Source organism: Culex quinquefasciatus, chromosome 3, assembly GCF_015732765.1.
Source record: "Culex quinquefasciatus strain JHB chromosome 3, VPISU_Cqui_1.0_pri_paternal, whole genome shotgun sequence".
NCBI classification, from domain to species: domain Eukaryota; kingdom Metazoa; phylum Arthropoda; class Insecta; order Diptera; family Culicidae; genus Culex; species Culex quinquefasciatus.
Genome location: NC_051863.1, coordinates 179,874,179 through 179,890,987, shown reverse-complemented (window position 1 = coordinate 179,890,987; position 16,809 = coordinate 179,874,179). Strand labels below are relative to the sequence as shown.

At 38.0% G+C, this 16,809-nt stretch overlaps 2 protein-coding genes across 2 annotated transcripts in view; both read right to left on the bottom strand.

Annotated features, from left to right (window-relative positions):
• Positions 1 to 831: 831 nt before the first annotated feature.
• LOC6049355 (cytoplasmic tRNA 2-thiolation protein 2) lies at positions 832 to 2,343 on the bottom strand. The gene has a single exon (XM_001866098.2). The coding sequence runs from the start codon at positions 2,240 to 2,242 to the stop codon at positions 890 to 892; it is 1,353 nt and encodes a 450-aa protein (XP_001866133.2). The 5' UTR covers positions 2,243 to 2,343; the 3' UTR covers positions 832 to 889.
• A 7,778-nt stretch (positions 2,344 to 10,121) lies between these two features.
• The window catches only part of LOC6052027 (ankyrin repeat domain-containing protein 11), an 86,968-nt gene continuing 80,280 nt past the window's right edge, over positions 10,122 to 16,809 (bottom strand). Inside the window, exon 5 of the mRNA XM_038260227.1 lies at positions 10,122 to 12,563. Within this exon, the coding sequence (XP_038116155.1) occupies positions 10,285 to 12,563 (2,279 nt within the window). The 3' untranslated portion in view covers positions 10,122 to 10,284. The remainder of the gene's footprint in view (positions 12,564 to 16,809) is intronic.

The window sequence follows — 16,809 nt, the reverse complement described above, 5'->3', positions numbered from 1 at the left end:
AATAAGAACATCGCAATAGAGAACGCCAAAGCCATGCTGTAGAGCAAACAATTTGCTTTATTTAAAAAAAAAACAAATTCGCCAAGTAAAAATATCATAGGATTCAACAGAAGAAGAAAAAACCATCCATAGCCATGAAGCATGAGTCTATTACACAAATTCAAACATATTTTTTTGCGAATTCTTCATTTATAATAAAAGGAACAATATTCTAATTGAGAAAAGAAAAAAATTGAATACATTTAAGAGGCTTTTGTCAAATTTTAACTAAACTTTAAATATTTTCCCGGTTTGTCAGTCGAATTCCCGAAATTTTCCCGGGTTTCTCCCAATGGATAAAAATTCTGGATTTTTCCCGAGGTGGCCACCCTGATTAAGATTATATTTTTTTTATTTAAATATTTTTTTCAGAATTTTTAACTCATTGAGTTTTTAGCCTTCCTCACTGTTTAGCACACCTCAATATTTTTTCTATAAAGAATCATATGCGCACATTCAAGATTTCTTGAGGGGAGTTCACGAGAAGAATTCGAAACTTTTCTTAACCGGGTTAGCTGAGTACTTAACATAGTTTTGGATTAGGAAACTGGTTTTAAAGCACAACGAATTCTACCAAAAAATCAAGACTACCTTCATCAGGGGTGACATTGGGTCATAAAAGTTTCCGATTTTTTTGATGACCCAATCTCACCCCCCAGATCCAATGTCCCCCCTGATAACGGTACAAATAATTTAATCTGCACTACATTGTGATTCGTAAAAACTTATTAATTTAAGACCCTTTAAACTAGATTTCAGGTAGAATGTGATATTCAAAAAATCAGCTATAGTTTGCAGTAAATACTTTATTTTAAAAAGTAGTAACGACTTCAATCATAGTATTAAATTGTCACTCTCCACTAAACTCAACAAACATATTCCTACAACTGTGGCACAGCTCCCTCCTAAGCTGCACCATATCATCCTCCTCACCTTCGCCGCCGTCCACCTCCTCCCCTTTGACCATTCGCCGGGCATCCTCCTCCATGCGCTTGCTACTCTCAACGATCGCCTCGTGGCTCAACTCCACATTAATCCTGCTCGAAACCATCCGAGAAAACTCGGTCGCAAACAGCGTCGTCGAACCGTGGAAGTCCAGCGCCGAGTGGCAGAACTTGCACCGTACTGAAGTGCTGCTGCTGTTGAGGCGTAACGATTGGTCGAACAAGCTGAGTAGATCCTGATCGTCGTCGTTTTCGGCTGTTGGTTTGACTGTTTCGCAGCTCATCTTGTCCCCCGTCCGGAACACGGTGGACACCGTCGACGGGTAGGTTCGCTGCAGTCCGTCCACAAATTTGCAGGTCAAGTTCTGCAAGCTTGGCTTGTCCTTGAAGGGATCTTCCAACGCGATGTAACTCAGTTCGTTGTCTGCATGTTTGAGATAGTTTTCAATCTCATCCGGGTTGAGGTCGCGCATGGGACGAATAATCTTGTGCTGCTCGTCACGATCGTCGCAGAAGGCAATGTCCAACGCGAGCGATCGTCCCCGACCGAGGGCCACGTTCGAAAGCAACGTTTTAGCCAGGTCTAACCCAATATCAGACAGGAAAACGTAAGGGCATTCGAGCCGTTTGGCGATCACTTTAAGCGTTTGCTTCCGGTTCTGCACGATGAAATCCTGCTTGGAGGTGGCACTTTTGAACCCACTCAAAATCTTGTTGAACCTCGCACGTTCCTCAGAATATCGTTCCAGCAAATCAGAGTCCTCAACCGCAACGCATTCCTTCGCTCCAATAACCGAAAAATAAGACCTAAACTCAAACTGCTTCAATATCCGAACCTTCTCCTGAACCACCCCCACACGCTCCCCATCCTCCCTCCCAACATGGTCCTCGCTGACAAACACCACCACCGGCTCAATCCGCAGCTTCTTGAACGATTCCTGCTGCAGCCCGTACCGTATCATGTCCAGCATGACCACATTTTCCGCGCTACCGCTGAACACGACCAGCACGCGAGAACCGCGGCGGACAATCTTGGTGGCCCCCAGCGAGGCACGGAACTTGTGCCGGGCGTAATGCAAGAAGCACTCGCGACACTGAGGTTCCTTCAGGTTTAGCTTCAGGACGGAAGGGTTGACGGTGCATTTGCGGCATAGTTCTTCTCCGTCGGTTGTGGCGGAAATGGCCGGTGCCGGCGATTCCTCCTTCATGGTGTGCGCGCCGCCCTCGTCGCCAAAGTCGTCCTCCACGATGCTGCACATTTTGAGTTGGTAATTTTACTAATAATTTGGAATTTAACTTCGAAGTTGAGGCACAAGTTTTGTTTTGAAATTGATCACACGATTTGCACGTTTCGCATGTGTTTTTGACAGATGTTTATTATTTACATGAGTTTAGATCACTTTCGGTTATTTAGCCAAGACACTTGAACCGTATTGCTAAACTGATAATTTTGGTGGTATATACCTATTTATTGAAACGTTTCATCGGTAGGTTTTTTCAGGCCATTTTGATGCATGAAAAGATTGGCGGGGGTGGACCTGTTTGCCACCGTTTTACTTTCATGAATGTTTGAGTTGTATTGTTAAGCTTAGAACAAGATTGTCCGTTCGACGCAGTGGTGAACGCAGAACGCTGTGCCAGTTAGATTTTTCTATCAACTGTCAGTCGAACAATCTAAAGGGGTTGCTTTGTTCAATGGTCGATGACTGGCAGGCTATGATGACAGGCGCAAAATTTTGCGTTTGCGTCCAGGTCTGACGGACAATCTTGTTCTTACCTTTAAACTTACAATTTTGGTTGATTTTATTGAAACATTTCATCGCAAGATTGGCAGAGTGGCATAAGCAGAGTTGCATTGATAATTTGATTTTGGTTAACCCAACGAACGCCTACGAATTATTTCAAGAAAATTTACCGTGGTTAATCAAAATCAAATTAACAATACAACTCTGTTTACAACTGGCACTTAGGGCATCTCCACCGCAGGGACCTAATTGCGTTGCAAAGCTAATTTGGCACCCGCGTCAAGCCCACCGCGGTACTTGTGCGAGAGCTAATTTAGGTTCGAGTTCATCCGTGTTCATCCGAATCTAAACAAAACTAAGGTTAGCTCCGGGATCTACCGGGAGCAAATCGTCTGACGGATGGTTTTTTCAAGCAAAACAATGTAATTGGGCCAATGTGAGTTTGTAAACAAAGAGTTTATCCTGCTCACGTTAGTAAATGTTTACATTAGTAGTGATGATTGATTTTTCGATTTCAATTATTCGAGTTTGGAGATATTTTCCCTCCCGTGCTGCAAGTTTACGCATGAAAAATGACTTTTGGTAATCTGGGGTGATGCAGTTAAGTTTTTTAGGTCAGATTGGGGCTGTGTATGTTTAATTTTGATCAACGCATTGTCGATCTACTGCCGGACATGCAAGACACAAGTCATTTGTATTGAGTAAAAAGCAAAATTCAAGCGTAACATTTTAAATAAGCCAATACGGATTTGAAAACAAGCAATCCTAGCAATTTTGATCTAAATTTATTGAATTCTTAAATTCTTAAATTCTTAAATTTTTAAATTCTTAAATTCTTAAATTCTTAAATTCTTAAATTCTTAAATTCTTAAATTCTTAAATTCTTAAATTCTTAAATTCTTAAATTCTTAAATTCTTAAATTCTTAAATTCTTAAATTCTTAAATTCTTAACTTCTTAAATTCTTAAATTCTTAAATTCTTAAATTCTAAAATTCTTAAATTCTTAAATTCTTAAATTCTTAAATTCTTAAATTCTTAAATTCTTAAATTCTTAAATTCTTAAATTCTTAAATTCTTAAATTCTTAAATTCTTAAATTCTTAAATTCTTAAATTCTTAAATTCTTAAATTCTTAAATTCTTAAATTCTTAAATTCTTGAATTCTTAAATTCTTAAATTCTTAAATTCTTAAACTCTTAAATTCTCAAATTCTTAAATTCTTTAATTCTTAAATTCACTAATAGTTACATTCACAAACTCTTAAATTCACAAATTCTTAAATTCTTAAATTTTCAAATTCCTGATTTTGAATTCAATTTTTGATAAAAATAGTGTTTTTGAATGTTAGAATTTCGGGTTTTTCTTAAATTCTTAAATTCTGAATAAAATAAATACTTTAACATTAAAATTTAATTCAATTCTGCATACTATTTATTTAGAATTTCCAAATTTCAGATTTTTTACTATTGAGTTTTTCGTCAGATAATAGATATTTGTATGATAAATGTCAAGTTTATTTTCACTCTGGTTTACTTCATTTCTATCCGTGTGGATCAATTGGACAGCGCACTGGACTCACAATCCAGAGGTTGCTGGTTGGTACTAGAAATAGTGGCCGACAGCTATAAAGACAACTTCTGTTTTTTACTCATTTCGAAAAAAACAAAAAACTATGTCTGTACATTTATTTTTAATTTTTAATATTATTATATTGAATACAATATTATTAAAACGTTTGTGAGTTTCAGTCGCATACAAAAAGGAAAATTCTTGATATATATTTGAATTTTAATACATAATTCAAAAATTTTTAAATTTTCTGTGATGATTTGCTTATATCAAATATAGGTGGTTGATTATTTTGTATTTGAAAAATACTAAATAATGATAAATAAAAAAAAATCAATTTAATAAAGTCGTTTTGAACCAAATTACTGATTTCTTCAATATTCATTCAAATTTGATAATCAAAATAAATGCAACTTCAACCAAACAAAGACAAATAATTCTAAAAATCGCTGAAAAACTTAGCCACCGGCAGCTCGGAGACTTCTCGAGCACCTATCTTGGCTACTCGACAGATCCCCGATGAATATTTTCTTCGCTGAATGAACTCGAAGGCTAATTTAGCTTTAGCTTTGCTACCCGCGGTGCGAAAGTTGGGGTGCAAACATATCAGGAGCAAATCGGATGAACTCTTTTAAAAATTTGAAAATGATATTTTATTGATGTAAGCAAACAATTAGGACATATAATGCAATTGGAAGCATGTTCCATCATACTAGAACATAGTTTCATTGATTTTGATCAACAAAACGGCTAAAATTGGAAAATGAATAAATTAGATCCCCGCGGTGGGCTTGATTCAGTAGCCAAATTAGCTCCCAGCGGTGCGGAAACCTGTATTAGCTACGGAGCAAAGCTAAAACTGGGGATCCAACCGATAGGCAGGGGCGCCGACTAGTCCAAAATGTTGGGGGGGCACGGTTGTTTTCCGAAATCGATAGGTAAGAGTGGCGATTAGATGTTAATGTTTCTTGTATATCACGAATTTTGATAATTTTATTACGACGTGATAGGATTTGTTTTCATCCGGAATTATTTTTTTTAGAAAATAATAATTCATTAAAACGAGATTGAGAATGTTAATTAGGGGGATTTTCTTATATGTTTGAAAGGCGAATTCCTTCTCATAGGCATATTGTCACTTATTTTCTAGAAGTAACAGTCAATAATAAAAATAATCAGATATTCAGAAATTCAACAATACAAATACTCTAAAAACAAAAATAAAAGTAAAAAGCCAAAATTTAGATCTTCAGAAATAAAAGAAATACACATTTAAAAAAACATCCATTTTTCAAATCTGCAATTTAGAAAAAAACACAAAATTAAATATTCCAACATAAAAAATAAGGGTTATAAAAATATAGGGTTAAATAAACTCATGGCTTGAAAATGTTAAGAAATCAAAAGCAGGAAATCAGAAATTTAAACCATCAGTAATTTAGAAATAACAATAAAATTTAATGTTTAAATAAATCGATTATTTAAAAATAATGCTTTTGACAACAAATATTTTTTTTAAAAAATTAAGAATTTAAGAATTTAAGAATTTAAGAATTTAAGAATTTAAGAATTTAAGAATTTAAGAATTTAAGAATTTAAGAATTTAAGAATTTAAGAATTTAAGAATTTAAGAATTTAAGAATTTAAGAATTTAAGAATTTAAGAATTTAAGAATTTAAGAATTTAAGAATTTAAGAATTTAAGAATTTAAGAATTTAAGAATTTAAGAATTTAAGAGTTTAAGAATTTAAGAATTTAAGAATTTAAGAATTTAAGAATTTAAGAATTTAAGAATTTAAGAATTTAAGAATTTAAGAATTTAAGAATTTAAGAATTTAAGAATTTAAGAATTGAGGAATTTAGGAATTTAAGAATTTAAGAATTTAAGAATTTAAGAATTTAAGAGTTTAAGAATTTAAGAATTTAAGAATTTAAGAATTTAAGAATTTAAGAATTTAAGAATTTAAGAATTTAAGAATTATAGAACCCTAGAATTTTAGAATTTTAGAATGTTGCGTTTGAAAACTTGATGATTGTTTTCGCAAGAGTTTGCGTAAGTTTGATTGTAGATGAAGTGCTATGGGAAAAGTACATTGGTTTTGTTTTTGGAACAACATGCACAGATAGAAATCTTATGAGCAAATCCGTAAAATCTATGTTGACGACATCTCTCAAATCATTCACCGATGCCTCTGTGCTCTTGTTCTAAGCTTACTGATTTTCCTAGAGAGCACATTGGTATAGATAAAACGTTGTCGATTTAGAAAAAAGCATCTAAATCCAGAAAATTGTAAACGATTTCTTTCAAAACTTACAAGAATTCTATCCGTGTGTACAAACAATGTTCCATTTAAGTTTTAGATATTATTTTCAATTATTTCCTTTTTTATATATTTGATATAAGAATATTTTTCTTCCAAAATTTCTGGGGGGCACAATGTATGGGCTGCCCCCCCAGCCAAATTTTAGGGGGGGGCAAAAAGTACCGTGCCCCCCCAGAGTCGGCGCCCCTGCCGATAGGTATGCCACGCAATTAGATCTCTGCGGTGGAGATGCCCTTAGGCGAGGGGGGTGACACTCCGCGATGTATATCAAATCGCACCAAATCCAAGGTCATCCCCCTCGCGCTTAGGAACTTTTGAGTTGCATTGTTGATTGGATTTTGGTTAATGTAAGGTATGCACTTCGGAAGAAACCGGTCAAGAAAAATTTCAAATGGGAAGCAGCGGCAGCGCAAGCAAGTCAGAGAGGATGAAGAAAAGCCCCAAGAAAACGCTCCATCTCCTTTGCTCTGCTGTTCGTGAAACTGTTTCTCGACCCCTTTCCTTCCGATCTCAATACTAGCCATAACCGCGGTTAATTTTCTTGAAATAATTCGTTGGCGTCGAACTGTCAAAAATTGATTGCGGTGGATACTTTTCTACCATAGTTCTTTGTGTGATCAATAGAGTTATCTAAGCCCGTACTCACGCACACTAGCACGCCATTTGTTTTGCTGGCTGGTACAAAATTTAACCTCAATCTTTTTCGTGTACGTACACGCAATACATGCGCACGTAGATAACTCTATGTGATAAATGTTTTGGTGGATTTTTGACAGTTCGAAAAACACTACCGCACCATTTGATTTTGCTGGCCAGACAAAATTTAACCTCAATCTTGTTCGTGTACGTATACGCAATACATGCGCACGTAGACAACTCTATTTACAAAATAGCCAAGCCCAATCGAGAAATTAAAAGTGAGAGTGTGTGCGTTCAACATGGAGTTAATTTTTCAAAGTTCCACGGAAAACTTCACAGCAACTTCACAGAAAGTTTATCTCCATGTTGCAAATTTTACAGCTCGATACGGCTAATGAATTATTTCTTAACTGATCATTTTGATCACAGATTTGATGAATATTTTATAAAACATTTCAACTCACTGGTACCGATGCTAGTACACACGGAGCTATGTAAGGTATGCACTTCGGAAGAAATCGGTCAAGAAAAAAATCAAATGGGCAGCAGCGGTAACGAAAGCAAGCCAGAGAGGGTGAAGAAAAGCCCCAAGAAAACGTTCCCTCTCTTTTGTCCTGCCGTTCGTAAAGCTGTTTCTTGACCCCTTTCCTTCCGATCTGCAGACTAGCCTTGAGTCAGGGATATTAAAAAACACCCAAAAAGCAAAAAACTGAAAATTTGGTTTATTGGACCTTTTAAAAAAAACTCCAGAAAAAAAACGCTCAAAAAAAAAAAGCAAAACAAAAAGAAATTAATTTAAAATAAAAAAAAACGAGGTTTAAAATTCTAAAATTCTCAAATTTCCAAATTTCAAATTACCGAAAAAAAAAATAAAAATTTTAAAAGTTCAATCTTTCAATTTTAGGAATCAAAAAACAGTTTGTACTCAATTATTCGAAGTCCTCACCAAAATTTCACGAAATTTGTATTTTGCACAAAATGTTTGTCATCTGTGGTGTCCACGGTGGTGTCTTAATGGCGGCATTAAAGAATTTAAGAATTTCGATTCAATCCAAATAATCGAATTATTCGCTCTACAGCATTGCCTTGGCGTTCTCGATTGCGAGATTCCTACTCGAAACTAAGTGTCCGAAGGCTTGATTGTTGAGGCAATTGCAAACTTCTTTTTACACCTAAGCTTCCATCCACCCCAGGATTCGAACTGACGACCTTTGGATTGTTCGTCCAACTGCCTACCAGGGATTCTACTGTGGCAGGACCCAGGGAGACGACTCCTACACCTGAAATGAGCTAACGGACCTAACCTCTAGGTAAGACGGGGGCCACCATTTACTTCCCCGTCCGATGGAAGGCGTGGTCGGACAAATCTCGTCTCGAAAAATGCCACGGGGACCGTCTGGGATCGAACCCAAGCCGACTGGGTGAGAGGCAACCACGCTTACCCCTACACCATGGTTCCCGGCTAAGAATTTGAGAATTAAAAAAAATGAATTTTTGTAATTGAATAATTTTATAATTTCAGGATTTTAGGATTTTTGAGTTAAAGAATTTTAGAATGAACAAAGTTAAGAATTCTAGATTACTTTTTCAAAACCACCAATGCGCCACTGGTTTCCAATGTACATAGGACATTTTGAAAAAGTAAGCGAGAATTTAGGAATTTAAGAAATTTAGAATTAAAAATTTACTACGTATGAGTTAAAGAATTTTTGAATCAAAAAAGTTAATAATATTTAAGATTTTCAGAATTCAAAAATTTTACTATTTTAAAATTTTATAATTTTATCATCTTTGAGTAAAAGAATTTAAGAAATAAAAATGTTAAGAATTTAGGATTTTAAGAGTTTGAGAATTTGAAAAAAGAAGTAGGGGAAATATACCCATTTTAATCACACTAAGCCGTTCGACCAATTCTCATCACTTTTGCCATTTTTCGCTATTAAATCAACATTTTCAGATGTATCAACAATGAAGAGTCGCTTGCTCACTTTTATTTGAGCTATTTATTACTTTGGAACAGTCAAAAACACTTTATTTAAGCTGTAATTCATGATCAAAGTGCTGATAGGCCGATAATAGAAATAGGCTGATAAAGGGTATAGTTTCCCTAATTTAGAATTTTTAGAATTCAAAATTATTAGAATTTGAAAATCTGAAAATTTTAGAATTTCAAAGTTTTAGGATTTTTTAATAAAAAGAATTTTAGAATTAAAGAATCAGACAGATCCCACAGGGCCTCGTGGCGGGGTGGTTAGCGGCTTCGGCTGCCGATCCCTAAGTTGCTATGGGGCGCGGGTTCGATTCCCGCCATATCCTCTTGGCCTTCTATCGGATGGGGAAGTAAAACGTCGGTCCATTTGCGTAAAAGAGGTTTTGGGTGACTCACCACACAAAACCTTCGGACGCCTAGAAATGAGCAGAAACTTGCATCAGAGCCCACCAAAGACCCTGGTGTCGTTAAAGTGGATTGCTCTGCTTTTTTTCTAAGATCCCACATGCGTACAAAAGGTTACCATTTTTTTTAAACTCTTTAAAACAGGGATCCTAAAAAGTAGTATGGAAAGCAAAATAAGATTTCAAAATTAATTTCTTCTTATATTTTCAGGGTTAAAAATCCCATTCGTCAAATAAAGCATTAGAGAGTGTATATCATTTCATAGTTTTAACTAAAACCTTTTTTGTAATTTTAGAGGAATGATGTCTTATTTATTTTAAAAATAACTCTCTAAGTTTTTTTCGATGCAGCTGGAGAAATTATCCATGATATTTTTGTCTCTTTATTAAAGACAACTTCAACAAAAACTAATTTCAGAGTCGTTGGACGTTCGGATTGCCACACAAAAAATGAAAATCCCTCAAAGTATTGTTAAAAGTAGCTCTTATTCGTACTTTATCAACTGCTTTACACCTTACAACGCAAAGTCAGCCTAACGCACATGCGCCTTACTACGACGACAAATCGCCGCATGAATATCTTACACACTGCTTACAGAACCTAAATAGAGAATAAAGAGCGCCCCCTTATTACGCCGGCAGCAGGTCGAAATCGTCGCTCACGTTCACCATGGGCACCTGCGTGTCGTCGATGACGGGCTTGGCCTTGAACTCGCAGAGCAGATTTTCCTTCATTTTCCACTCCCAGTCCATCTTCTGGACGGCGTGCAGACTCTCGGCCTCGTTGTGGTGCCGCAGCAGCATCGCTTCCTTGATCTTTTCCCACTTGTCGTCCACGTCCTGGAGCCAGCTGAGGAAGAGCCGGCCGTTGTAGCGGGACCGGGCGTTGCGGTCTTTTTCTTCTTGCTCGGGGGTGATGATGTTGTACACTTCGGCGTCTTTGAGGATGGTGCACACGGAGAAGGGGAGCGATTGGTTGGCGAGGGCCCGGGCGGCACGGCCGTGGACGCGGAGGATTTCCTGCTCGACGGCCAGGACGAGCTTTTCCTTTTCGACGATGTGCTGCATTTTGAGCTTGTGGCGTTCCTTTTCCTGGGCGGTGAAGAGTTCCTTCATCTGCGAGGCGAGACTGGTTGGGGGTTGGATGTTGGGTTCGGAGGGGGATTTCCCGGCGAGGGCGTACGCGCACCGGTTTAGCAGGTAGTCTTTGAAGCCTTGCGGGGGTTTTGGCTGCACGGGGAAGAGGTTTCGCTGGCGGCGTTCGATCTGCCGACGGATGTTCAAGAACATCTGGTAGCAGTTGGTGATGGGTTGATCGTGCGGGTGGACATCCGGGGTTTCGTCTTTGATTTCCTTGCGTTCGTCGTTGGCGGATGAGCTGGAGGCTGAAGTTGAAGTGGACGGAGTGGCGGAACTGCCGCTGCTGCCTCCGGCGGTTGCCGCTTGATCTTTGCTGGTTTTAATTTTACGCTTGCGCGGATGGACGGCCGTTTCCGAGGTGGAACTCGAGCTGGCCGCGTTCGATTGATTGGATTGGTTGGAGGTGGATCCGGAGTTGCCACCGGTTGTGGTTGTTGTGGCTGAAGACGAGCTTGCGGTGACGGGTGGACTTTTGGGGTTGCCGCTCCCGGCTTCCGAGTCACCATCCTTATGATTCCCTCCACTGGGACTTGCGTTGTTGCCGTCTTTTCCTTGGCCCGAGCTTCCTCCCGAGCCACCGGCAGCGTCTCCACTGTTTGAAGCTGGCGACGGTGCGGCACTGCTCTGCTGCATCTGCGGAGACGAATTGTTGGACCGATCTACCGAGCCCTGATTGTCCTTGCCGCTTCGACCTCCCTCCGAGGACGACGTCCCATTGCCACCTCCGCGATGACTTCGCAGGACTCGCGGCTGCTGTTGACGATCTTCAGACTTGGAAGTTCCCTTTTCATCGGAACTTTTCGAATCTGATGGGCTGGCCGATCGTGACGAGGTGCTTTCCTTGTCTGCGCTGGAATCGTTGCTGTTCGATGAGGCCACCACGTACGGAAGCGCCGCATGGTTCCTCGTGGAAGCATTTTTACCATTGCGAGAACTTCCGCCGGTTTCGGCATCGTTGCTGGAGCTCTGCTGCGGGATCACAATCTTCAACGGGGGCACCTTCGGACCACTACTCGTGAACCCGGAATCATTATTCTTGCCACCGGCATCATCCCCCTCACCATCACTGTCGTTACTGCTGGCCATCGCCGACGAACCCTTATTCGTCCCCCCAGACGAACTACTCGAAGAAGGTTTCGGACTCGCGCAAGGACTCTTCCTGTCCAGCACATTCTTCCCCGCCAACCCAAGCCCCTTCCCAGGAGGCCCAGAACTCTTCCCCCCCTTTTCCTGCCGCGGTGCCGAACCTCGACTCCCCCCGGCCCCTCCCTTTCCCGCCTCCTTGTTCGTCGTGTCAGAATCCTTTCGCTTCTTTCTCTTGTTATCGTCCTCATTCGTCGGCCCAGTCCCGCTATCATCGGTCGCATCGTTCACCTCGGAAAACGGCCGCTTCCCCGCACTCGCCGAACTGTCCTCCCCACCACCACCGCTCCCCTTCTCCCCCTTGTCCCCGCCGGAACTCTCCTTTTCATCGCTCGAACTCGCACTCGAGTCCTTCGGGGTAGACTTGAACTCGTAGATGTCGTCCTCGTCCTTGGCCGTGTTTGCCCCCGCCGACGATGACCCGGAGCCGGGATTGTTTCCGCCGGATACGGTGTTGCCGGTGGTATCGTCCGCATCGCTGTCTGGCTGGGGCTGGTTCGATGAGGAGGAGGTCTTTTTGTTACTGTTGCTGCTGCTGCTGCCGCCGCTGCCAGTGGTGGAACTGCCCGAGGTTCCCGAGGAACCGTCCGAGGGCTTCTTCAGCTGCATCCGGTTGCCGGCATTGTCTGGCGAGGGGAGAGAAGAAAGTAAAGGTTTATTGGTAAGGTGAATTGAAAACTTGAGAATACTTGAGTGTAATATTTAATATTGAAATTAAGTCGTATTTTGAACACCGGCATAGAAAAAACTCTTTCTCAAAACCAACCACGATACCCGAAAACTTAATTGGGAGGGCACCCAAACCTGCACTCAGAATTCTTTAACCTCGGGTTTTGAATTCATGACCACTGGATTGCGGAAGTTCAAGCGCCGACTGACTGAACCACCGAGACCACCGAGACAGACTGTTCTGGCTCTCAAAATCTTCAAATAAAATTTGTAACATTTTAAGAAACTTATAAAAAAATAAATATTTTTTTTCTGTTGTTCTCGTTTTTTTTTTCAGAATCCAAAAGGAATATTCCCAAAAAGTTGTTTCATTAAATTTGATTTTTTTTATCTGACTTAAATTATATTATTTGGCCCCATTGAAAAGTAAGTCGCGATTTGAAAAATCTGGAAATATTTTTTCAAAAAGTTGAGAAAATTTCACACATATTTTACATTTTTACATTGAAAATCGGATCAATTGAGTGTCAATTTGATAGAACTTAGAGCAACCAAAGGTCGGATCAACAATGTCAAAAAAAACGAGATTTAGAAAAAAATTTCAGCTTTTCGATTATTTTTTTCAAAGATGGAAACTACGGACACTATTTTTAAAATAAATATAAAGACAAATTTGTTGAAAAGTTCTTCATTTAAGAATTCAATTTTCATCAAAAAAAAAAATGTGTGCATTTTGGATACTCAAAAAAATAAAAAAAATCATAATATGGCCAAAAACAAAACGTCCGTCATACACTTACCCAAATGAAAAAAAAATCGAATGTGGGAAAGTGTGTCATAATCGAGCTTTTACGAGAAAAAGTTATTAAAAAATTGGTATTTTTTAGAATTTAACTATTATTTTCTGAGTAGTCCTAATCATAATCTTAAACTTTGCCCAAGACACCAAATCGATCAGAAGATCCCTTCTCGAGATACTGATTTTAGAACGTTTTCATAGCACTTTTCAATGGATAGAAACCAATTTTTTTTGAGGACTTTTATAAAGAAACTTGTGATGCAAAATGGCTTATTTGGACATCAGTATACGATGGTTAAAGTTTCATACAAGTTAAAAAATGCAATGGAAATTCGATTTGAGAAATTCGAGAAAATTGCTCAGTTGCAGGGTTGTTAAAATATCAGCTGATAGCTCTCAGCAACTACAATTATCTCGCCTGAATATTCATGCCTCAAATACAACTGCTCTTCTCTCTTCATTGAAACTCTCAGCGCCGAACATAGCCGAACACGTTTTCGTGTTTACCCACTCGCGATTGACATTTTCCTTTTCTCTCTCATTCTCGCTTCCACGAACATCCCACCGCAACAGCGTTTAACCACAAAAGCCGCCACAAAACCAATTTTGCAAACGCAGTTTGAAGGGGCGTCATGCGTGGTCGGCTCCTAATCGCCATCTCGCGTTCTCTTATTGCAGTTTTCGGAGAGATTGAGAGACTCAGCGGTGAGAGCGCATAGTCGAGGAAAAGGGAAGGAGTGATAGAGAGAGAATGGCATCGCTGGGAATCACGAGACACAAGAAGAGATCTCACAAGCTATAGTGACGGCTGCTATACTCTCGGATATTTTTGGTGCAGAGATAATCTATTGATAGCTTTTCTATCACTCTTTTGCAACACTGCTCAGTTGCCAATGAGCAGTTCTCTCAGATTTCGGTCATTCGATTTTTTGTATTTTTTAATCCGAAAGAAACTTTTTTGGTGCCTTCGGTATGCCCAAAGAAGCCATTTTGCATCATTAGTTTGTCCATATAATTTTCCATACAAATTTGGCAGCTGGCCATACAAAAATGATGAATGAAAATTTAAAAATCTGTATCTTTTGAAGGAATTTTTTGATCGGTTTGGTGTCTTCGGCAAAGTTGTAGGTATGAATATGGACTACACTGAAAAAAAAATTATACACGGTACCAAAAATTTTGCTGATTTTTTACTTAACTTTTTGTCATTTCATATTTTATTTAATATTTTAACATTGAAAATCGGATCATTAGTTGCTGAGATATCGACATTAGAAAATGGTGTGTTGTTTGGGTGGGACTTAGAAAACATCAATTTTCCTATTTTTAAACCTTTGCATGGCAATATCTCAGCAACTAACGGTCGTAACCACAAAGTTCTAAAATGCAAAATATAGAGAATTTTCTCAGCTTTTCAAAAATATTTTTTTCAAAGGTGGGCAAACATGTGCACTAATTAAAAAAAATGAAAAACTGCGACTATTTTCAAAAAAGTCACCTAAAAATGGATTTATCTTGAAAACGGTGCACTTTATCAAAATTTCACTAAAGTACTTTTTGATTGCAAGTTTGATTTTACATCGAAAAATGAAGTTGAAAAATTTTTGCGACCAATGTTTTCGATTTAAAAAAAATAGTATTGATTCAAAAATGTATAACTTGCTCAAAGATTTTTTGCACAACCTGGAAATTTCTGAAAAGTTGGCATTTGATATCCATATCCTCTAAACATATCCAAAAATAAAAAAAATAAAAATAGTGTTTTTTTGCAAATCAAGTTTTAGTGACAAAAAGTTAAATAAAAAATCAGCAATTTTTTTTTTACCGTGTATCATTTTTTTTTTCAGTGTAGTCCATATCCATACCTACAACTTTGCCCAAGACACCAAATCGATAAAAAAAATTCCTTCAAAAGATACAGATCTTTGAATTTTCACATATCATTTTTGTATGGCCAGTTGCCAAATTTGTATGGAAAATTATATGGACAAATTAATGATGCAAAATGGCTTTTTTGGGCATACCGAAGGCACCAAAAAAGTTTCAGTCGGATTAAAAAATACAAAAATTAAAATTTAAGAAAAAAGACCGATTTCGTAGAGAATTGCTCCAATACAAAAATGCTCAACTCAGTTGAAAGTTTCCTAAACAACTACTTGTTACAAAATATTTTAAACACACAACATTTCAGACATTTTGAAAGTAAAAAAAAATATGCTCAAATCTGATAGATTGCCGAAAAGCATGTTTGTATTATGTTTCTCTCATAGATTTACGCCAATGCAAATTTTATTTCAAGCAGCCATGCCGATATACAGATAAATCTGTATTTGACAGATTTTTCGATCACGAAATCACAAAAATCTGTATGAACAGATTTTTAAAAAATGATCATGCTTAATAATTTTAGCTATTTACTGATTGAATTATGCTTAAATATGATTGAAAAGCTTAAATCTATTGTTAAAAATATAAAAATGTTTTCTATGGCTTCGAACTCGACATGATACAGATAAAATACAGATTTATTTTTAAGAAAATACTGATCTGTCATCTTTGATTTCAAGTTACTGCCCGTGTTCGCATAAATATCCCATACACAAAAACCGCAAGCTGATAAAAATTCAAGGCAACTTTGTCCCACGAAAAAAAAACCTGGATTTCCAGAAATTTTAAAGGTCCTGTCCTATTAGCTATTGTGCTTCGTATGTTTATAGGACCTATTCAAAAAAAATCTAGATTTCCTCCTGATTTCTAGAACAAAGACTGGATGTTTTGGGATTTTCTGATTTTGAACCAAACTGCATCAATAACTCAATAGTGTTGAAAATGCATATGGGACATATATGCAATCAGGAACAGGTTACTCGAAAATTCCCGATAATTTAATTGATTTTTGAATAAACCCAAAAATGCTTAAAATAATTTTAAACACAGACAATTAATTTTAAATTGATTTCAGCTTATTGCATTTGAATTTCCGATGAAATTTTGACAAAAACTTTAAAAAATATTCGCAGCAGCCTAATGGTAAATTAAAAAAGTGTTTGGTGGTTTTAAAGACCAAGAGCAAAACACGCCTACAGCAGAAAATAAGCAATATCAAAAGATGGTGGATTTTCATTAACAGTTCGTCGGGTAAGATTGATCGAACCTAAAGCAAATTATATCACTATATAACTTTCAAAATCTTTAAATCAACAACTCAACGCCCAGCGACATCCATCTGTTCCACCTTGCTCACAAAAGCTAATGCTAGTACCGTTGGTGATGATCCCATTTCCCGGTAATTAATTTGTCCTTCCGGTCAGCTCCGTGTGGAGCAAGCCATCGCCAGGGCAGAGGCAATTTCCAACGAAAGATTAGCATAAATTTAGCTCGCCACCGGCAGCAGCAGGTTTACA

Excerpts from the sequence above, each read along its gene's own strand:
- LOC6049355 (XM_001866098.2), bottom strand. The coding sequence starts at position 2,242 with ATGTGCAGCATCGTGGAGGACGACTTTGGCGACGAGGGCGGCGCGCAC.